The sequence below is a fragment of the Pyrenophora tritici-repentis genome, chromosome 6 (genome assembly GCF_003171515.1).
Source record: "Pyrenophora tritici-repentis strain M4 chromosome 6, whole genome shotgun sequence".
In the NCBI taxonomy this organism is placed as follows: Eukaryota; Fungi; Ascomycota; class Dothideomycetes; order Pleosporales; family Pleosporaceae; genus Pyrenophora; species Pyrenophora tritici-repentis.
In genome coordinates this window covers 1,567,122-1,587,845 of record NC_089395.1, presented here as the reverse complement: position 1 = coordinate 1,587,845, position 20,724 = coordinate 1,567,122, and the positions used below count along the sequence as shown (strand labels likewise).

The following is a 20,724-nucleotide window of genomic DNA, read 5'->3' as shown; positions in this document are numbered from 1 at the left end:
CGACATGGTTGTGTTTCGCCTTCGATCCTCTCCGGTAAACCTTCCATCATCTACAATATAACACAAGCATCTCCACTATCCAACATGCCTCTCAAGTCAGATGGTGCCATTGTTGCATTATTCATGAGCAGCGTTCTAGGCACGATGGTAGTCATGCACACATGTACCCCCACGCTGGCTGTGAATATCAGAAAACATCTTGACGAGGAAAAGTGTCGACGGGTGTTGCAAGAAGTTCGCGAGGGAAATAAGTTGATGGCGCGCAGGGAGAAGACTAGGCTGCGAAGACAGAGACAATATGAGCAAGAGTGTCGAATATCTAATGGCGAGTATTTTGGCTGGATGTGAGGCTCAACTCAGCTCAGCCATGGTGGGGTGCCAAGCCAGCGCAAATCTGGAGGGGAAAACAAGAAACGCCCACAGGACCGTTGTTGCATGAGAATCTCAAGACGAGACGTCTAAATCTGGTGAAGCAAGGTGAAGTAAGTAGTGACATTTGGCCGATGGATGAAACTTGGTTGATAGCCGAGGAATGGCAGTGTGGATGCGGGTGCGATCGGTTTGTCGCACGAAGACGCCCGCGGCCGGTGGAGCTTTCTTTTTCTGTATCCGAGCTTTGCGCAACACCTCCGCCGTTCGATTACCAGCCTCAACCTACCTGCTACAACCAAAGCGCAGTCCAATTGGGTAGCACTTGCACTCTTACACCCTCACCATGTTGGCTGCTCGCTCCTTCGCCGCACCGTCGCGGCAATGTCTGCGCCAGGCGACCCGAGCAAGGTGGGCGCCCGCGCTGTCACAGGTGAGCTTGCAGGGACCATCTGATAACACGGCCAGCGTGCTCTATGCTGTCAGACAGATTGTACCAGGCAACATGACTAATGCCGTCTAGGTCTCTGCCCGCACCTACGCCTCGGAAGTTGCCAAGTTCCACGGCACAAAGGGCAGCGATGGCAAGTACTCGGTCACGCTCATTGAGGGCGACGGTATCGGTCCCGAGATTGCGCAATCGGTAAAGGACATTTACTCTGCTGCCAATGTGCCAATCAAGTGGGAGTCGGTCGATGTGACGCCGCGCCTCAACGAGGACGGCAAGACGGTGATTCCCGACGAGTCGATTACCAGCGTCAAGAAGAACTTGGTTGCCCTCAAGGGCCCGCTTGCGACACCCATTGGAAAGGGTCACGTCTCGCTCAACCTGACGCTCCGCCGTACTTTCAACCTCTTCGCCAACGTCCGACCCTGCAGATCCATCGCCGGTTACAAGACGCCCTACGACGACGTCGACACTGTCCTGATCCGTGAGAACACCGAGGGTGAATACTCTGGCATTGAGCACATTGTGGTGGACGGTGTTGTGCAGAGCATCAAGCTCATCACCCGCGAGGCCTCTGAGCGCGTGCTGCGATATGCCTTCCAGCACGCCCGCGACATTGGCCGCAAGAAGGTCCGCGCCGTGCACAAGGCCACCATCATGAAGATGTCCGACGGTCTCTTCCTCAGCACCGCCCGCGAAATCTCAAAGGAGTTCCCCGACATTGAGTTTGACGCCGAACTCCTGGACAACACCTGCTTGAAGATGGTCACCGACCCCGTCCCATACAACGACAAGGTGCTCGTCATGCCCAACTTGTACGGAGACATCCTCTCCGACATGTGCGCTGGTCTCATCGGTGGTCTTGGTCTCACTCCCTCGGGCAACATTGGTGACAACTGCTCCATCTTCGAGGCTGTCCACGGTTCCGCGCCCGACATTGCTGGAAAGCAGCTCGCTAACCCCACGGCGCTCCTTCTCAGCTCCATCATGATGTTGCGACACATGGGCTTGACCGCCGAGGCCAGCAACATTGAGCAGGCTATCTTCAAGGTGCTCGCAGAGGGCAAGGTACGTCAGATTTTCCAGACATTGAAGCGTCTGCTAACCCCACTACAGACCATCACCGGCGATCTCGGCGGAAAGGCCAAGACGTATGAGTATGCCGATGCTGTCATCAAGGCGCTCAAGTAGATTCCCCAAGTAGATTAGCTTATGGATTTGACGAGCATTGAAACCATGTATGGTAGCGATTGCATATTGTGGATATGTCCCTGTACTATAGCTGCCAGTAAGCTAGATTATCTCTATCTTGAGTTTGTTATAGTTTGGCAATGCATGTGTATGAAATTGAACATGTCGCAATCGCACGTCGATCGCCCTGCATGACAAGGATTCGCCGATGCGCTGATCTCGGAATCGGAAGCCACAATCTTGACCTTGCACCAAATCCTCCCAAATGCCACCTAAACCACCGCTCCGTCTCCCCACCAAACCGCGCACAGCATCCATCCCACGTGTCAAACCAGCTCTACCCACCCGACCCGTAAAACCCCTCCCCCGAGGTGCGCCGCCGCCGCCTTCACGCTCCCCCACCAAGTCCAGCGCACCACGACAACCTCAATCGCAATGGCTTGACCAACGCGCCCTCGGCTCCCCCCACCGCTACTGGCTAAAATGGGGCATCAACGGCATCGTCCTGTGCTCTGGCCTCCTCTTCATCCGCGACTACTTGTTCGAGATCCAAGCCGTACGCGGCACCTCCATGTCACCGACGCTCAACCCGCACACGCACGAGACAGGCTCGTCAGAATCCGTGTTCATACGGCGCTATATACCGGGTGCGCGAGAAAGAAAGACCGCAAGCGAGAAAGATTATAAATGGAGCATCCGCCGCGGCGACGTCGTAACGTTTTGGAAACCGCATAAACCGGGTGAAATGGGGATTAAACGCGTCATCGCCGTCGAGGGCGACACTGTGTATCCAACGCGGGGCTACGCGCTTGACCCTGCGGCTAGGGAGGGTAGGTTGGGCGGATTGCCGGATGGGTTTTTGGATGAGGATGTTGGGTCGGTTGTGCATGGAAGGGAGGAGGAGGTGGCTAGGGTGGTTGTGCCGTATGGACATGTGTGGCTGGAGGGGGATAATGCGAGGAGTAGTCTTGATAGCAATTTCTTTGGGCCGGTTAGTAAAGGTCTTGTGCAAGGGAAGGCGGTGAGGGTTTGGAGTGGGTGGTTTGGGTGGAGGGATGTGGGGGATATGAGGGGGGAGGCGGAGAGGCGGTTGGGGAGTAGGGTTGTCGAGGGGAGGAGTGAGGTTCCTGCTGCGTTTTTGGAGTGATGGTATAAAGGTATGGATTGTATTCTATTGTGTCTACGTGGCTGCATGGCTCACTCGAGTTTGCAGATCTTCTCGATTTCAGCGCATACGGCATCTGTCACGGTCTTTGTATCCGCGCTTCCACCCAAGTCCTTGGTCTTGATACCTGCTGCGGTGACGTTTTCAATCGCCTTCATCAGCCCGTCGGCGGCTTTGTCCTCGCCTAACCATCGTACCATTTCCGCTGCACTCCAGAAGGCGCCCACGGGATTCGCTATGCCTTTGCCCGCAATATCAGGCGCAGAGCCGTGGATGGGCTCAAACATGCTTGGGTTGGCACGCGCAGGGTCGAGATTACTCGACGGGGCAATGCCAATGGATCCGCTCAGCGCTGCCGCAAGGTCGGACAAGATGTCTGCATGGAGGTTGGTAGCAACAATCGTATCGAGCGTGGAGGGATGCAGCGTCATGCGCACCGTCATGGCATCGACGAGCATCTTGTCAATCTCGATATCCTCGTACTCTTTCGCAACCTCATAAAACACCTTATCCCAAAGTACCATGCCGTGCCTCTGCGCATTGCTCTTCGTCACCATGGTCAACTTCTTCCTCGGCCGCGACCGTGCCGTCTCAAACGCATACCTCATCACCCTCTCAATCCCCACTCTAGTGAAGATGCTGACTTCAGTCGCAACCGCATGCGGCCCATCCTCATGCGACACACCACCCTGACCAGAATACTCGCCCTCGGAGTTCTCGCGCACAATAACCCAATCCAAATCCTCCCTCTTACAGTTTGCCAGCGGCGACGCGACACCCTGCAGGATGCGCGTCGGCCGCACATTAACGTACTGATTGAGGCATTTGCGAATCGGCAGGATCAGGGACCAGAGCGAGATATGGTCTGGAACGTCTGGCCAGCCGACCGCGCCAAAGTATATGGCGTCGTAGCTTTTGAGCTGCTGCAATCCGTCGCTAGGCATGTACCAGCCGCGCTCGAGATAGTTTTTGCTGCTCCAGTCGAAAGTGTAAAAGTCGAATTCGAAACCACCGGATGTGGTGGCGAGGGCGTGGAGCACGTGCTTGGCTGCGTCTGTTATGTCGATGCCGATGCCGTCGCCCGGGATGCAGGCGATGCGGTGGATTTTGTGCATGCAATGGATGTGTGATGGCATTTTAGCAGGGAGTTTGTTCTTGTTTGCTTGTTTGTTTGTATGGGGTTGATGTTGGATTATGTTGGATATACTATCTTGGTGTCGTCATCTACAGCTCCGCAAACTCAACTACACCTACCGGACATAGTTTCCGGGCCCAGGATTCCATCTGCGGGTAACCATCAGGCTCCCTCGGCCGGTGAGCATCACCAAAGGTAAATCGGGTTGGCATACGTCGAGTTCATCACTAGCAATGCGCGGTCGATGCATGCCCCTCTTTCCCAGACCCTGATGCGTTGCTGGTCGCGCCTTCCCCGCGCTAGCTCACACGAGCTGCATTGCCCCACCAAAGCCACGCGTGTTGAGCACCATAGCTCACCGCTAGGGCCGAGACCACCTTTCCCATAATAACCTTCTATCCTCTTCATCTTTGACTTCTCCATCTCTCAATTCAATCCAATTCAATCCATCTCCAATCCCTACCTACGAAAACAACGACCACCTTTCACAATGACAGCTGAAATCCCCCCCGGCGGCACCTTCTTCGACACGCTCAAGAAGAGCTTCGTAGACGTTCCCATTGACGAGTCAAAGGATAGTGCTATTCCCACGACTGAGTTCCTTGAGGCGGCGGAGAGTCTGCTTACGCTGTTCGATGTCTTGGGCTCGGCGGCGTTCAAGCCGGTCAAGAGTGACATGAGTGGCAACATCAAGGTTCGTTTTAGAAAGCTGCGGGAAAAAGAAGACGACGCATACTAATTCCAATGGCAGAAAATCCGCGACAGGCAGCTTGAAGCACCCGCCCAATCCGAGACTCTCCAGGACCTTGTTCTCAACGAGCTCGCGGAGAAGAAGCACACTGCCACCGAAGGACTCGTCTGGTTGAACCGGTATGTTTCGGACGTGTTCTGATTCCACGCCTTCTTATACTAACAGCCTACTCCCAGTGGCCTCGACTTCACCGCCCAAGCCCTCCGCCACAACATCTCCAACAACGAAAAAGAGCTCGCAGACTCGTTCCGCGACGCCTACGGCAACACGCTCAAGCCCCACCACTCGTTCATCGTCAAGCCCATCTTCAGCGCCGCCATGAGCGCTACACCCTACCGCCGCGACTTTTACAACAAGCTCGGTCAAGACGATGCAAAGGTGCAGGCGGAGCTGGTCAAGTGGTTGAGTGCGCTGGAGAAGGATGTCGCTGTGCTCAACACGTTTTTGGCCAAGAAGGAGGCTAAGTGGTAGACTGGATGGGACGGCATTGCTTTTGAATGGATGGATGACGATGAGTGTATATGAAAATACCATGATGAATTTGTAAGCGGCTATGACGATGCTGCATGAACAAAACCACCAGCCTAAGATGCTTCCACCGTGACAACCTACTTCCTCTGAAACACAAACAAAGCATCGTCCTTGCCCGCAAAACTCGGCAACGGCATCTTCAACACCATCTCAAAAGCGGGTAAATGCCTCTCCACCCAAGCATCAACCACTACATCCGTAAACCCCGTAAACCCATTCCCACACTGCGTCCCCGCCACGACAACCGTATCACCCTCAAACGCCCTCATCACCGGCCCCGTGAAATCCGTCGTCGCCTGCGGATAAACAAGCAAAAGCACACACCCCTTGCCCCCCTCATTCTCCTTCAAATACCTAACCCCATCACTAACAACCGTATCACTAACCCAATAAACCCGATACTCACTCGCCATACTATCCACAGCTCTAACATCCAAGTTCTTCGACACACTACCCCCGCCTGTCAACCCACTGATATCAAACGTCCGTAGCATATACGACCAATACCCGTTTCCAGACCCGATGTCGAGGATTGGTCGCACGGCCTCTTTTGACGGGCGCGCGGGAAGGCTGAGTTTCGCCAGCGTGTGCAGCGCTGCGTAGGAGGGAACGACGCAGCCAAAGTGGTGGTAGAAGACGGGGAGGATGTGGTGGCTGAACCGCGTTTTGGCCGTGTTGAGGTGCGGGCCGCACCATTGCAGGGCGTGGCAGGTGTAGGTCCAGAGGGAGAGGTAGGGGTTTTTGTGATGCCGGGTGGGTCGGGCTTTGGGGAGGAGGGCTGGGGGCGGCGTGGTTGTGGTTGTGGTTGTGGTGGAGGAGGGGGAGGAAGAGGGTAGGTGGAGGTGCGAGAGTAGGTGCGTTCCGACGAGGTGGCGGAGAGTTCCTGGTTTGGCGTTGTGGGTGTAGGAGCGGAGGGATGAGGGAAGGGAGGCTGTTGGGGCGAAGATGTTGGTGTAGGCAGTTATTTCGGAGGGGGTAGGGTGGGGTGGTGTTAGCTGTGGGTGGGCGTTAGCTAGGTTTAAATGGGGTTGCATAGAAGTTGTAAGATGGGAGAGGGAAGGGGTCTGTTGGATACAAAAGACGGCTATATATAGAGATGGGGTAGTTGAACATGGGGAATAGTTTATTACACCAGGTGTAATATGAAAAGTATACGGTGATGTTGGACACTGGTGAAGAAAAAAACCAAAGAAGTTGTGCACACCATTAGACGGTGTACAATCCCAGGTCATTCCCAGCCAATACAAGAAAACCCGATACCAGGCCCAAGGAAACAACATTGAAGAATAACGTCTGGTCAAATCACGTGAAACAAACCCGCCACCCAACTTACCCATCTATACTACAATTCAAACACGCACAAAAAAAAATCAAGAACATACCAACTCCCCCTCACTATCATGATACCAATCAAGCATCTTATTCTGTCCCCCCGCCGCAATTGCCCGCTGCATATGCAACAACGTCGTCTCAGCCATGGCCCGGTAGACATAAGTATCTTTGGGGTCGATGCCGAAGGACTCGCAGAGACATTGGTAGAGCGTCTTGTTCGTGTGGAGGGGGGAGTACTTTTCATCGGACCAAGCGGCCATGAAGGCGTCTGGGTCGAAGGATTTGAGGGACATGGTTGGTTGTGTTGATCGGTGGTGTTGTGGTGTTGATGATGTAATAACGTAGTTTTCGGTGTTATGATGTTGAGGGTTTTGGTGTCGAGTTCCGCAGGGCTGCAATCCTATCAAATCCCACGCTCTTTCTTACTTCACAATTGTAGGCACGTGTTCTACTCAAACAGGTACATTTCAGTACTCTTGAAAAGTCGTTGCCGATTAGTGGTAGCGGCGTTCGGCACGTTTTGCTCGGCAAGCAGCGAATGACGTGCAGCTGATCAAGAAGCAGGGATGATTCCGTCATGCATTAATAATCTGCTTACTTGCATCTTCAACGCCGCCTCGTACTAATTCTTTCGCGCGTCTTTGTCACCCATTGTAAATGCACATGTTTTGCGCGCGAAAAATAATCGACTTGGACGATGCACAATCCACGTATAAAGCGGGCATGCTGCAACTGCTTCTCTAATAATGACCGACAACGCCCGCCCTGAAGATCCTCACACGCCACATTCGTCCTATTCATCACATACAAAGACGATTGCAGCGCTTGTTTGTGCTTTTGCTGTCATCCTGGCTTTCTCAAGCACGTTTCGCAATCTCTTTTTGTCCTCGTCGTCTCTCGCTGTCAAGCAGAGTGCGCGCGCAATGTCGACGGCTGCACCTACCTCGATGAAGGTTACCAAGCGCCCATGGTCGCAACGCGGACACGCGGATCACGACTGGCTTTATACCTATCACACATTTTCATTTGCCTCGTACTTTGACCCCCAGCATGAGAGCTTTGGCCCGCTCAGGGTGATCAACGAGGACAGGGTCAAGGCAGGCACCGGCTTTGGTACGTGTGCAAACTGTGGCGCCATTTTCATACGCTTTACCAAAAAACTAATGCATTACCGGCAAAATAGGAACGCACAGCCACGCCGAGTTCCTCATCTTCAGCTACATTGTCAATGGCGTGCTCGAACACCGGGATAGCATGGGCAACCTGGAGAACCTCAAACGCGGCGAGGTGCAATTTACTAGTGCCGGCACGGGAATTCGCCACTCTGAGTATAACCGCAATAAAGAGTCCGAGGTGCATTTCTTGCAGATTTGGGCCAAGCCGAATAAGAGGGGGCTGAAGCCGCACTACGAAACTAAGCAGTTTACCGATCAAGACAAGACTGACAAGCTGGTGCGCATCATGGAGTCGACCGACAGGCTTGAGCAGAGCAAGGGCGCTATTGGCCTTCAGGCGGATCTGAGCATGGATGCGTGCATTTTGTCAAAGGGAAAGAGCGTCGTGCATGATGTTGTTGCCGAGGGGCCGAGGAAACTGTTTGCGCATGTTGTCATGGGTGGACGCACACAGCCAAAGCAAGGGGGTGCACAGATCAAGATTGGCGATTTGGTCCTAGGTGAAGGCGATGGCGCGTTTATTGAGGGTGTCAAGGGTGGCGAGCAAGTCCGGGTGGAAAGCGTGGGTGACAAGCCGGCTGAGTTCTTGCTGTTCGATCTAGGTATGGACGATGCGTAGGTGGGATTTGTTTCTCTCTTTATTCTCTGTCTGGTCGCGAGGTAATAGTAGAGCCAGAATTCCTACCGAATATTTTCATGACAACGTCTTCTCTCTTATCTTCGTTCAACTGTTTCGGCAGTCTTATTTCCTTGTCGGTGCCCTTCTTATACGCGACGGACTCTCGCGATGGAGAAACTGCCGCGTTCCTATCCGACACTGGCTCGCTATACACGGAACTCGCTGCATATGCATAAGGCATTGAAACTACACTTGTCCGTCTACTACAGTCTCGCTGTACTGAACATGAAGGAGCTAGAGTATGATCTTCTTCGTCTATACGGCGGATGGGTGGGGTGGGGTGCAGGGATATGAGGAGGCGAAGGGTGAGGATGATTTGGATGATGAGAATGAGGAGGATGACGATGCAGAGTACTAAGATGATTTCTTGATCCATTGAAGAGGTGTGAAGGGACTGAAATGAATAGAAAGGTAGTTGACCTATTTCACATGGTAAGTTAGGATTGACACATCATTGACAAACGCTGACAGTGACGATGGCATCTAGATCTCGTATTCATCGATACGTGTAACCGCGCTCGTATCGCGCGACGCTGACTAAGTCCCAAACTCTTATCTCCACTACTCTGCTTTTTTGTATCATCACTGAACATCTCGCGTTTGTCTTACACCCATCTCCTCTTTCTCCTCATTTCTTCCCTGCTTCCTCCTTCATCTACACCACCTTCCACACGCATACGTACCACGACATGCGCCACACATCTCGGCCGTCCCCGTCCGCCTTGTCCCGTCTCAGCATAGGTAGCACGTAGAGACTTTCGAGTTAGCACCCTACTATATTCACAGCTGGGCGCCATGAAGCTGTACGACTGACGTCGAGCTACTCGCACGTGGGGTTAATCTATCTCGTTCAGTACAAGACCGTTTGCGCAGCGTGCGGAACGGGTCTCCCTTCCCAATCCGGCCAGCTGGTGAGTCTTAGCGTTTCACGTCCCGTGGGATGGACCTGGCACTTGGGATTTTGCCCGCGCACGGTGCGCCCAAACACCTCGTCTCAAATGCGACAGCCACGCTACATGCGCGCTACGTTTGCAATTACCGCCGCCCTTTGTACCTTCTGTTCGTTTCGCTCATGCGGTAGGTCGACAGCTTCCTGCTATTGACCACTTAACTATGCCAGTCGTGTTCCTGTTTTGCATCAACATGTTCCCTCTGAGCTTTTTCTAAAGCCTTTGTTTTGGTTTTCTTTTGCGCCGGTTGGCATAATGCATCTGGCATGCGCATGTTCTATTGCGATGTTGCGTTCGCAAGAACTCTATTTGTTTTTTTGTCGTGTGCGGCATTCTAGCGCCTACGGTGAGTTGTTGTACGCCTATCAAGCTGGTAAGGCTATCCCAAGGTAAAGCGTCTACTGTAATTGCTGCCTGTTATATTCCAGCCTGTGGGATCGTTCTGGTGAGGTACCCGATCGGTAGACAGCGGCCGAGAGCCGATCGGAAGATACTGACTAGTAAGACGTCTTCGTTCCTCCAAGCCTTTATGCTTGGGAGGACTTGGCGGCCTCATTAGGAAACCAGCGACCCCCCGGTGGGGCGCTTGATCTAGAACATCACTTGTCCGTTTCCTCATTTCACGTACACCAGCTGGGCTTGTCATTGTGCAGCCCTCATTACAGCAACATGGGAAAAGGGAGTAAATGAGTCGCCCAAGTCGAGCTCGCGCTATACATTCGGATATTTTGTCAAGACTATTAACTACCAGCAACAACGGGCAGCTAGGACGTCATTCCTTTGTGAAGACGTGCACATCAAACGCTAGGTACCCTAGCTCGGACGTGTGGTTCTATGCTGTGCATGCCCTGGCTAACAAGGCTGCATGAGCCTCATCCACTCTCTACACCAAACAACTAGAGCAGCCGCAGAGCCCCGCTGGCTTGTGTCCCACAGGCAGCTGGCCGCGCACCCAAGCAGGCCAATGCCATGTTTCAACGGGCGCCCCCATTTAGCTGCGGGAATGCATATAGGTCCCGCCAAGTCATGATCACCTTTTGATTCCATGAACCTCGTGGTCCGACCTCATTGAACCTTTCCTTCATTATTTCGCCTCTGTCCAAAAAGTAATTTCCTCATGTCATTGCCGCTAGCTCGGTCTTCTTGCTGCTCGTCGATTTATTGTCTTTGAGCAAGTGCAGTGCACTTTGATCTATCCAGTTCGACTTGAACACGCCCAAAACAAAACAAAACTGCCAGACGTTTTCACGTCTGATAAACATCGTTTCCATATCGTCATCACATATATCTAGCCATGTATCGAGCTTCATGGCGGGCCTCACGGTTCCAGGACATCGAGGGCAACAGACGTCACACATTATGGCCGTCAGCGCAACCCGGAGACCACGTCGACGCGCTATATATGCCATGGGCAGTCGAGTCTGATCAGCGCGTCGTCAGCGTTTTCGATACAGAGGGTCGTGCGGCACGGATGAGTGCCATGATGGACTCGTCACTCTTCCCCCCTCCATTTCCACAGGCGGGGGGTGCTCGACATTCAGCCTGGATTGGACAGGGCAAAAGAGATACCTGGCTGGAGCGTGACCTTTCTACCAAAGAGCGCGTCTGGACGGGCGAGTTTGACGTGGAAAGACGGCCCTCATGGCAAAGCCATCGGTTTGATGGCCAGGTCACTCTGGCACAGTTGGCCCAGGAGGAGGCGAGCAAGGTGGTGAGCATGGAGACATTTGCTGTCAACTGGGAAGTGGACGATGTTGAGAACCCACTCAACTTTACCGCGGGACGCAAATGGTTCAACGCCATGCTTCTCGCATTTGCTTGCTTCATGGTTTCTATTGCCTCGTCGGGCTTCTCTCAAGGTATGTATGAGGATATTCGGTTTTGTTCGGTCCATCATCTAACTATCTCACAGGCACAGAACAGCTCAAGACCGAGTTTCACATCACTCAAACTACGGCTCTCCTCACTACCTCAGCATTTGTGCTTGGCTTCGCAGTCGGAGCCCTCATTCTCTCTCCTCTGAGCGAGGTCTACGGCCGTCGCGACCTCTACGTAATGACCTTTGGTGCCTTTGTTGCCTTCAGCGGCCTCGTCGGTCTCTCATCCTCGATGAACGTCGTCATTGCCCTGCGCTTCTTCGGCGGCCTAGCCGGATCCTTCACCCAAGCCGTCGCGCCCGCTGTAGTCGCAGACATGTTCTCCGCACAGGACCGTGGCCTAGTCATGAGCATCTTCACCCTCGCCGGACTCGTAGGCCAGAACCTCGGACCCATTGTGTGCGGCTTCCTCGTCAAGGAGTACGGCTGGCGCGCCATCCCCATGCTCATCTCCATTGTCTCGGGTCCCACCTGGTTCGTCCTCATCCTCACATTCCCCGAGACGTACGCCCCCGTCCTCCTCCAGCGTCGTGCAACCAGGCTCACCGCCGAGACGGGCAAACAGCACGACGTCGCTGGCATCGCACCAAAGTCGATTGCGGTGCAACTCCGCGTTGGCGCGCTGCGCCCATGGATCATGCTCATCTACGAGCCCATTGTCACTCTTCTGTCGCTTTTCCTTTCCGTTGTTCACGGCACGCTGTTTCTTTTGTTCGCGGCATACCCCATTGTTTTCCAGCAGGTGCGCGGTTGGCCACAAGGCGTGGCATCTCTTCCTTTTCTCGCCATCATCGTTGGCATCATGATTTCGCTCGTCTACGTCGCCCTCGTCGACCAAAAGCGCTACGCAAGAGTCGTGTTCCGCTGCAATGGCGCTGCACCACCTGAAGCCCGTCTCCCACCCGCCATGCTGGGCTCCGCCGCCCTCCCCATCGGCCTCTTCTGGTTCGCATGGACAAACGCGCCCGAGCTCCCCTTTATGATTTGCGTCTCCGCCGGCACCCTATTCGGCTTCGGCATGGTGCTGCTGTACATGTCGTTGACAAACTACATTGTCGATGCGTACCAAGGTTACGCCGCCTCCGCCCTGGCCGCCAGCACCGTCCTGCGCAGCATCGCAGGAGCCGTGTTCCCCTTGTTCGGCGCAGATCTGTACAGGAATTTGGGAATTCACTGGGCGAGCAGTTTGCCTGGTTTCCTGGCGCTAGCGTTTATCCCTTCGCTGTTTGCGTTTTATAAGTGGGGTCATGTTTTGAGGGGCATGACGAGGTTCGGCGCGGAAGCCGCTAGCATGGCGGGAAGGTAGTTTTAATTTTGTTGCTGCCGCTACCGCACGCACACATAGACAAGCATTTTACGTCATGTTGTGCGTGTGTGTTGTTTTCTATTGTATATAGATGTATGTATATAAAAAATACTTTCTTCCGGATCTTCAAAAGAATTTCTTCTGTTGAGCTCTCTTTCTGTCTCCCCCTTTTTACCTGACTAATTTCCTTGATGCTTGTGCACGGGGAGATCAACTATGAACTTCACAACTGCGGGCCACCTCGTCTCCCTCAACCTCACTCTCGCCAAAGACTGCCAGGATCACCGGTGCGATAGTTGATCAAGGCGTTTCTTGTTTCGACAACGAGACATCCCGTCTGCAATTAATTCTCTTGCCCCACTGCTCTTGTTCGAACAAACGAACTCCTTGGACGGTCAAAGTAGAAGGTCAAACGCGGGCGCGGTTTCGCGTTGAAGAATGGCGTAAGTACAAGAGGTCCTAGTGTAGCATAACGGGTTTGATCTTGTGTGCATGTTTCGAAGAGGTAGAGGGACGTAGAGATCTTGTTTCCGACATAGTGGCTTTCTGGAATACCCCCTCTGCTACCTCACAAAGATACAAAAGTCGCTCAATCTACTTCCAAGCATCTTCCCCCAACGTGCTTGAACACAGGCCGGAAACCGCGTGTACCCAATCTATCACAGACAAATACTCAGGTCGACAAGGTAGGACAAGAGAATCGCATCACACCACAAACCTCTCCCCCAGCGCATAAGTATACCGCCCTCTCTTCTCTACCTTGACTTCCTCCCTACACTTGCCATCTTCATCGAACTTTTCATACCTTGGTAGAATAGAGTTGGAACTGTTCTGTCGTGTTACCGCTGTTGCGGGTCTTGTAATCTCTCCATCACTATGTCTCTCCCTAGCCCTGGCATCGTCCCACCGTGGGGTAGTTGTTGATGAATCGACAGCGTCACCGCCCAACGGCCCTGCGGTGGAGACGCGGGCGTGAGTGTTTTCCCAGCGCCGGAGTATGCAGCGTGTGATTTTGTACAGTATGTATAGGGCGAGTAGGGTACCGATCACGATGACAAGGATCCAGAGGGGTTTTGCTTTTTGCCAGGAGTAATCTTCGGATAGGGGACTGTCTGAGGGCATGGTAGGTTGGGGGAGGGGGTTGTGCGGATAGGAAGGAGGGTATGGGGAGGGGACAAAGGGGAGGGAAGGATATGGGGCAGGGGTTGTTGATAGCGTGAAGACGGTTGTGTTTGCCGCAGTAGCTAGCGAAGTGTGGTGGATGATGGTTTGCTAGAGATTGATGAGGCAATCGGGGATGCTGCTTCCGTTTGCACAAGTGATGTGGGGTATTGATGTAAGTTGGGTATCTTTGGATGCAGCCTCCAAGTGGGAGATTTTCGCCATTCCCGTACAGTGCTTATTTGCTTCGTCATGCAGCCATTGAAGGGCCCGGAGATGATACTAGAGGCCTAAACAGTACTACTAACGTAGGGTTAAAGTTACATTTTTCTAGACAAAAGAGGGTCAAGCGTAAGATATAAAGAAAAAAGATGCTTGCCCCCAAGGGCAAAGGATAAAGCGATGTGCATGTTGCGGGCATGTATTGTCCGGAAGTCGCATGCAAGTTATCGACATGTTCCGTGTAAGTTGTCCGCAAGCAGAGTCCGCAACAATCAAGCGATAGGCAGATTGATTACCGGATTAGGCCTCGAAAGATCACTATCTGGTCCGTGACAGACCTAATCAGGTAATCAATCTGCCTATCGCTTGATTGTTGCGGACTCTGTCCGCAAGTTGCATACAGGTTGTCCGCAAGTTGCGTGTGTGTTATAGACAAGTTACTGGAAAGTTGGCGTTGCCTGGGGGCAAAGGAAGATGCTTGCACAAAGTATTGCCCTCTAGACACCACAGTATACCCCAGCGCAGGCTGTATTATCCCTAAACTAGGCCCTAATGCGCCACTGCCTCTCTTTATCGCTTATTCGGTTACCTCGGCTATATGGCTACTACACTATACCCTTCCTAAGAACACAATAGCACCCTAGCAGTGGAGAAAGTTATACCGTGCTATTAACCCAGCGTTGTGGAGCGCACTAGAATCAGAGGCCGGCGAGGAGAAGGCAGACTTGTCAGCAATCAAGCCGATCTACAGGCTTGATTCCTAATTAGGTGTGCACGTCCCTACAGTAGGCTCGTGTCAACCCTAGATAGGAATCAAGCCGCCGATCGGCTTGATTGTTGACAAGTCTGGGAGAAGGACAAAGAGAATAGAGGAGAAAAGCAGGATATTACTCTAAATGTTGGTTGGCTTTGCACTAAGTGCGGAAAGGGAAATAACGATAACTAGGAATGCATTCTGTTCGGTGGTTCTTCTGATTGTCTACGAACATAGCTGCTACGAAGGTATACCTAAGCTCTGCGCAAGGTGGGCCGAAGTCGGGCCGAAGTGTCAAGCAGCCGACGTCTCTACCGATACTCACGATCCGACACTAAAAACCTCTCGCTTCTTATGCGTGGGGGCATATTAGTTGCATAAGCGCCACCGGCTGTCCCCACTTACAGGGGGTGGCACAGAAACCTTGAAATTTCTCTCGTCTGTTAGTCCTAGACTATTGACTTTTTTGTGCTACCCCCGTGTGCTGTTTTTGTGTGAGGTTTAGGGTGCTGCGTCTTTGCACGCTACGCTAGCGTTAGCCCTAGTAACATAATATATGTAGTATAGTAACGTTAAGTATAGATGTAACTGTGATGGGCTAGAGCCCAGTTGGTGAATCCTCGATGATATCTCGGTCCGAACGACGCTTAGACCATCCGCACAGTCCATAGGCAGAAGGTTATTCCGAGCCGCTCTCCGAATAACTACGCTGGCAAATGGGTTGGGTATACCCAGTCTTGGGTTGGGGTTGGGTTGGGGTCGCACAGACCATGGGTTAGGGTTGGGTTGGGGTCGCACAGACCATGGGTTAGGGCTGGGCTGGGGTCGCACAGACCAAGTGGTAGGGTTGGGCTTGGGTTGGGTTGGGTTGGGTTGGGGTTGGGTTATATTTTTTGGGTACTTTAACGGAACAACACTTAATTAAGATAATGTGTACACGTTGATGATATATTAGATACATAAAACGAGATATATTAACACAGCTAATTATCACGGTAGCGCTGAGGACGCTGGCGCTTTCGAGGTGGCAATTGACGCTCCTCCTGGACCTCTTCCTCCGACTCTTCTTCTGTAGTCTGGTTCTCCTCATCTATATCGAAGGTATGCTCTAACGAGGCTGGAAGCTCAAAAAGATCATTAACCTCGTCAATTGGCTCTCCATCCTCCCCTAATTGAGCAACTAGGTAGTCTAGACCCTGTTCTTCCTCTTGAGATATTGTATCCTTAAGAACCATTATCTGCTGTATTGTCCGGGCAGATAGTCGGTGCCTCCGACTACCAATAACATCCTTAGCAACATTGAAAACTCTTTCAACCCCAACCTGAGCAATTGGTATTGCTAGTATATCCTTCGCCACTTGGGATAGTCTATTAGCAGATGTCTATGATAAACAGCTGTGATAACTTACCAGACTTTTTCTGGGTAAACCGCTTCTCTGAAAGTATATCCCACTCTTTCTCTAGCAGCTTAGCCTGTCTAGCACTATTTGCTAATTTATACTTAGGCTGTTGCAAAAGCGATTTCTTCAGTTGGTACTTCGCGGAGCGGTCGGCTGTTCTAACGCTTTCAAGTACCTTCTCCTCTTTATCGAAAAGAGCTTTGCGTTCACGTTGAGCAATAGCACGGGCGCTACCACTCAGAGAGCCAGTATAGGGGACGCTCAAATTGATAGGTCGGCCTTTTCGTGAACCCCCACTACCTCTTTGATCTAAGATACCGTCAATCTCGTCAGCTTCACACGCAAATCCCTGCTTATATTAGCATAAGCTGTGATAAATGGCTGTGATTATTACATCGGTAAGCTGCTCCCACTCATCTTGTTCGAACCCAGGCGGAGGTTCAAGTTTGATGGCTGGAACTAGGCCTTCAGGTACGTCGCCGACTTGCTCTTTCGCGACAGGCATGGCGGGGACTGTGATAATGCGCTGTTGTAAATGGGGTGTTTTCAATGTAGTAAAGAGAGTTATTAGGTGTTGGGAGTTACTGGGCGTCAGGGGCTGGAGAAATGGGTAGACAGCATTATGCTCACCTAGAAATGGTCCGTGCGCTGCTGCCTGCGCTAGCGCGAAAACGCGGAAATTACCCAAAATGATCAACACATCGATGATTCCTTCATTTTTGGGCTGTACGCATGCGCGAGCTCGGCGTTTATCACAGCAGTTTAACACGTTTGTATGATATGCTCGCTACTGATTTTGCAACAGAAATGGTTGTATGCGATCGTGAAACAGCAAATTACGTCATGCAGTCCGTGCGCTGCTGCCTTTACTAGTGCGGAAATCGGGAAATTGCCGTCGCCCAAACTTTCCAGCTACCTAACTCTTTCAGCCTACTACTTTCTTAATTGTCGACCACATTTATCACAGTAATTAATCACATACGTCGCCTACGTTCATCATCTACTCTACTACGCAATGGCAAGGACAAAACCACGGCCTAAGGTCACCGGTAAAGCCGGCCGGGGTGGTCCTGATGGCAAGACAGTTACTGGCGGCAAGCCGGCTCAGAAGGCCCTTGCTAGTAAGGCTAGACGTCAAGTAGCAGGAAAGTCTACGCGAAAGGCACCTGTAGCTGTTAAGAAGAAGCGCAAGTTTAAGGCAGGCAGTAGGTTATCACAGTCGTTTATCACAGCTATTTTCTAATTTAGCTTAGCTGTCGCATTACGGGAAATCAAGAGATACCAGAGAGGTTTTGAACTACTCTTGCGAAAACTCCCCTTTTCCCGCGTAGTGCGCGAATTTGCACAGGTGCACAAGGCCGATATCCGCTTTCAACGATCTGCAATCGAAGCTCTTCAGGAAGCTACAGAAGCTTTCTTAGTTGGTTATTTTGAGGGTATAGTCTATCTACCCTATACTATTTTTCATTTAATAACTTTTATAGACTGCAACATCAATGCTATTCACGCAAAGAGGGTTACTATTCAAGAGAAGGATTCTCAATTGGCTAGGCGCTACTTTGCGCGCGAGTTACTAGCTTTTCTCTAGATTATAAGATATATCTAGATACACGTGCTTAAATGCTAGCTGGCGAAGCCTCTGTATATTATAAATGAAACTAGTTAATGCTACACTGTGTTAATCTACTGTGATACTATATAAACTTTTCTTTTATTGAAATCTATATTATACATCTTGCAATTTTTTTACTATAACCCAACCCTAACCCATGGTCCGTGCGACCCCAACCCAACCCCAACCCAACCCTAAGCTTGGCGCTGACAAATGGGTTGGGGTTGGGTTGGGGTCGCAAAATTTCTAACCCAACCCCAACCACACCCCGACCCATTTGCCAGCGTACGAATAACCTTCAGCACGAGATAGCTTGTGGTTCTCTTCCCCATCGAATACAACTCCAGTATACCTGTGCGATAGCTCCCCGAGCATTGCCCCTTACACTGCTATTGAGCATGAAATTAGCCTATTGATTCGTCAGAGTAGACTCGTGCGAGGTGCTGGGTTAACTTTTCAAGCGCATGTGGGGAGCTAGACAGATCTAGGTCTTATGCATGTTCGGTTAAGCATCGCGGCATATTCAACAAGTCGATAGACTTCCGTCAAACTAGTTCAAAGCTGGAACAAGACGCTCACCTCTTAGTAAAAGAGCTTCACTGGCCGGTAAGCGGCTCAATATTTCCTCCGTTGTAGTGTCTTAGTGTCGGCGTAGTTAACAAGCTACACAGTCCAGAGCCTCGCATCCCGCATCCCGCATCTGTAGTACTGTACAATCCCTCCGGATCCGCGTGCCAAACCGTATAGTATGTACATTAGTCCGCTGGCTGAGGTAAATCTGAATCGGCAGTTATCTCCGGATTACTTTGGCGCACTTCGTCGAAGGAAACGCCCGAAATGGCTCTTCGCAAAGACTCTCTTACTTCACACCTTAAGTATAGAGCTCTCCTTGCGCAATAGTACTGGTTGCTTTATCTAGTTTCAACTAACTAAATCAACCTCTTATTCAATTGGCTGATAGCTGTCCCGAGCTTCTTCAACTCTACTTCCATCTTTATCTGTTGACCTGCTCAACAAATTCATGGCTATCATCTTTCTTCGCAGCGAAAGCATATCGCGCTTTGAAGTACTTAGCTTGGCTGTAGTGCTAAGCGTATGCTATATTACGTTCTTTGTAAGGCATTATTTCCCTTTCGCCTTAGCGCTATTGCACGCGCAACTAACGCTTTGGCTAATGCATGGATTGTGTATAGCTTCTGCGATGTCTGCTCCTCAGTCCATTAAGACACGTGCCCGGACCTTTCCGGGCCTGCCTTTCAAAATGGCCAATGGCCATACAGGGATTAAAGGGCCGTCGTGTCGGATCGTGAGTATCGGTAGAGACGTCGGCTGCTTGACACTTCGGCCCGACTTCGGCCCACCTTGCGCAGAGCTTAGGTATACCTTCGTAGCAGCTATGTTCGTAGACAATCAACAAGAACCATCACCGAACAGAATGCATTACTAGTTATCGTTATTTCCCTTTACGCACTTAGTGCAAAGCCAACCAACACGTCGAGTATATGTGAGTTCACGAAAACCATCATGACACTATTTCTAATATCTGACAACGCTTCTTGTATAGGAACTTGAGCAACTCCATCGCAAATACGGATCCATTGTCCGCACCGGCCCCAATGAAGTCTCCGTTGCAGACTGGAGACATATACGGACGATGTATTGCAACCTAAAGACGATTTTAAAAGACCCCTCGTTCTACGACGGTGTTAAGATGATCGGAAAGCATAACCTTTTCCAGATGACGCAAGTACGACCATGGTCATAACCAGTAAAGGTTCTAACACTTGTATAGAAACCCTTCCGAGCACGCAGCGCGCCGGAAACTAAGTAGTCCACCATATGCACTTAACTCTATCGCCAGATTAGACCCTTTGATCCAAAAGAACGCGGATACTCTTGTACATCGATTGATTTCTGAAGCTGGTTCTTCGACCTCAGGAACTGCCGATGCATATAGGTTGTGTGCTTTGTTCAGCCTGGAAACAATCTGCAAAGCCGCTTTCGCAAAGGACTTTGACGGGATAGATGGTATGGGGGCCTCGTTGGAGCTCTTGCGTGCTATGGATGGGAGTGCTCTCGTCTTTCTCCCGCAGAGTTTGTTTCCTTTTCTTGGGTCAACTGGTCTTGGCACTAAACTACCAGGCTTCATAGGCAATGCCTATCGCAGTCACCAAATCTGGGAACAACTATCCAGGAACATGGTAGATCACTTCCTGGAAAAATCATCCGCGGACAACAAGTACTTATTGTCTCCCGTCGCTACCGATATCGATACTTTCCTTGGTCGCCGACTAAGCCATGAGGAGCTCATTGAAGAGGCGATGGGCTACATGTTTGCTGGCAGTGGAACTACCTCATCGACGTTGACTTACCTTCTATATGCGCTTTCACTTCCTGAAAATCTTCATGTTCAAGAGCGGTTACGGGACACGATTAGAACGATTCCCGCAGATGACGTTACCGCCATGCGACAAGATCCATACCTGAATGTCGTCATCAAAGAAACCTTCCGGCTCTTCCCAACTATCGTGTCAACACTTCCCCGCATTCTTCTGGAGCCACTTCAATTAGGCGAGTATAGTTTGCCTAAAGGAACGATTGTTGGTATCAGACTCCGCAACAATCAAATCAATCAATCTTAAGGTTGTCGATTGGTTTGATTAGCT

The 20,724-nt window shown here is 51.4% G+C and overlaps 9 protein-coding genes across 9 annotated transcripts; 7 read left to right on the top strand and 2 right to left on the bottom strand.

Annotated features, from left to right (window-relative positions):
• Positions 1-715: 715 nt before the first annotated feature.
• On the top strand, positions 716-2,008 carry PtrM4_118280 (LeuB, Isocitrate-isopropylmalate dehydrogenase; the record flags this gene model as incomplete). Its single annotated transcript, XM_001935158.2, has 3 exons — positions 716-802; positions 893-1,885; positions 1,934-2,008. The coding sequence occupies 3 exons, from the start codon at positions 716-718 to the stop codon at positions 2,006-2,008; spliced, it is 1,155 nt and encodes a 384-aa protein (XP_001935193.1).
• A 265-nt stretch (positions 2,009-2,273) lies between these two features.
• Positions 2,274-3,155, top strand: PtrM4_118270 (DUF1421 multi-domain protein; the record flags this gene model as incomplete). The annotated part of the gene is made up of 1 exon (XM_001935157.1): positions 2,274-3,155. The coding sequence occupies one exon, from the start codon at positions 2,274-2,276 to the stop codon at positions 3,153-3,155; it is 882 nt and encodes a 293-aa protein (XP_001935192.1).
• Positions 3,156-3,205: 50 nt separating this feature from the next.
• PtrM4_118260 (LeuB, Isocitrate-isopropylmalate dehydrogenase) lies at positions 3,206-4,309 on the bottom strand (the record flags this gene model as incomplete). Its single annotated transcript, XM_001935156.1, has 1 exon — positions 3,206-4,309. One exon carries the CDS (start codon positions 4,307-4,309, stop codon positions 3,206-3,208), a length of 1,104 nt encoding a protein of 367 aa, XP_001935191.1.
• A 489-nt stretch (positions 4,310-4,798) lies between these two features.
• PtrM4_118250 (glycolipid transfer protein HET-C2) lies at positions 4,799-5,530 on the top strand (the record flags this gene model as incomplete). The annotated part of the gene is made up of 3 exons (XM_001935155.2): positions 4,799-5,002; positions 5,060-5,178; positions 5,236-5,530. 3 exons carry the CDS (start codon positions 4,799-4,801, stop codon positions 5,528-5,530), a joined length of 618 nt encoding a protein of 205 aa, XP_001935190.2.
• A 2,315-nt stretch (positions 5,531-7,845) lies between these two features.
• PtrM4_118240 (Pirin-related protein) lies at positions 7,846-8,716 on the top strand (the record flags this gene model as incomplete). Its single annotated transcript, XM_001935153.2, has 2 exons — positions 7,846-8,035; positions 8,106-8,716. 2 exons carry the CDS (start codon positions 7,846-7,848, stop codon positions 8,714-8,716), a joined length of 801 nt encoding a protein of 266 aa, XP_001935188.2.
• Positions 8,717-11,020: 2,304 nt separating this feature from the next.
• PtrM4_118230 (AraJ, Arabinose efflux permease) lies at positions 11,021-12,909 on the top strand (the record flags this gene model as incomplete). The annotated part of the gene is made up of 2 exons (XM_001935152.1): positions 11,021-11,585; positions 11,639-12,909. 2 exons carry the CDS (start codon positions 11,021-11,023, stop codon positions 12,907-12,909), a joined length of 1,836 nt encoding a protein of 611 aa, XP_001935187.1.
• Positions 12,910-16,029: 3,120 nt separating this feature from the next.
• Positions 16,030-16,951, bottom strand: PtrM4_118220 (Dimer-Tnp-hAT domain containing protein; the record flags this gene model as incomplete). The annotated part of the gene is made up of 3 exons (XM_066108297.1): positions 16,030-16,403; positions 16,456-16,795; positions 16,841-16,951. The coding sequence occupies 3 exons, from the start codon at positions 16,949-16,951 to the stop codon at positions 16,030-16,032; spliced, it is 825 nt and encodes a 274-aa protein (XP_065961482.1).
• Positions 16,952-17,461: 510 nt separating this feature from the next.
• On the top strand, positions 17,462-18,034 carry PtrM4_118210 (HHT1, Histones H3 and H4; the record flags this gene model as incomplete). Its single annotated transcript, XM_001935150.2, has 3 exons — positions 17,462-17,651; positions 17,700-17,882; positions 17,931-18,034. The coding sequence occupies 3 exons, from the start codon at positions 17,462-17,464 to the stop codon at positions 18,032-18,034; spliced, it is 477 nt and encodes a 158-aa protein (XP_001935185.1).
• Positions 18,035-19,319: 1,285 nt separating this feature from the next.
• On the top strand, positions 19,320-20,700 carry PtrM4_118200 (CypX, Cytochrome P450; the record flags this gene model as incomplete). Its single annotated transcript, XM_066108296.1, has 4 exons — positions 19,320-19,364; positions 19,623-19,805; positions 19,851-19,885; positions 19,920-20,700. 4 exons carry the CDS (start codon positions 19,320-19,322, stop codon positions 20,698-20,700), a joined length of 1,044 nt encoding a protein of 347 aa, XP_065961481.1.
• Positions 20,701-20,724: the final 24 nt, after the last annotated feature.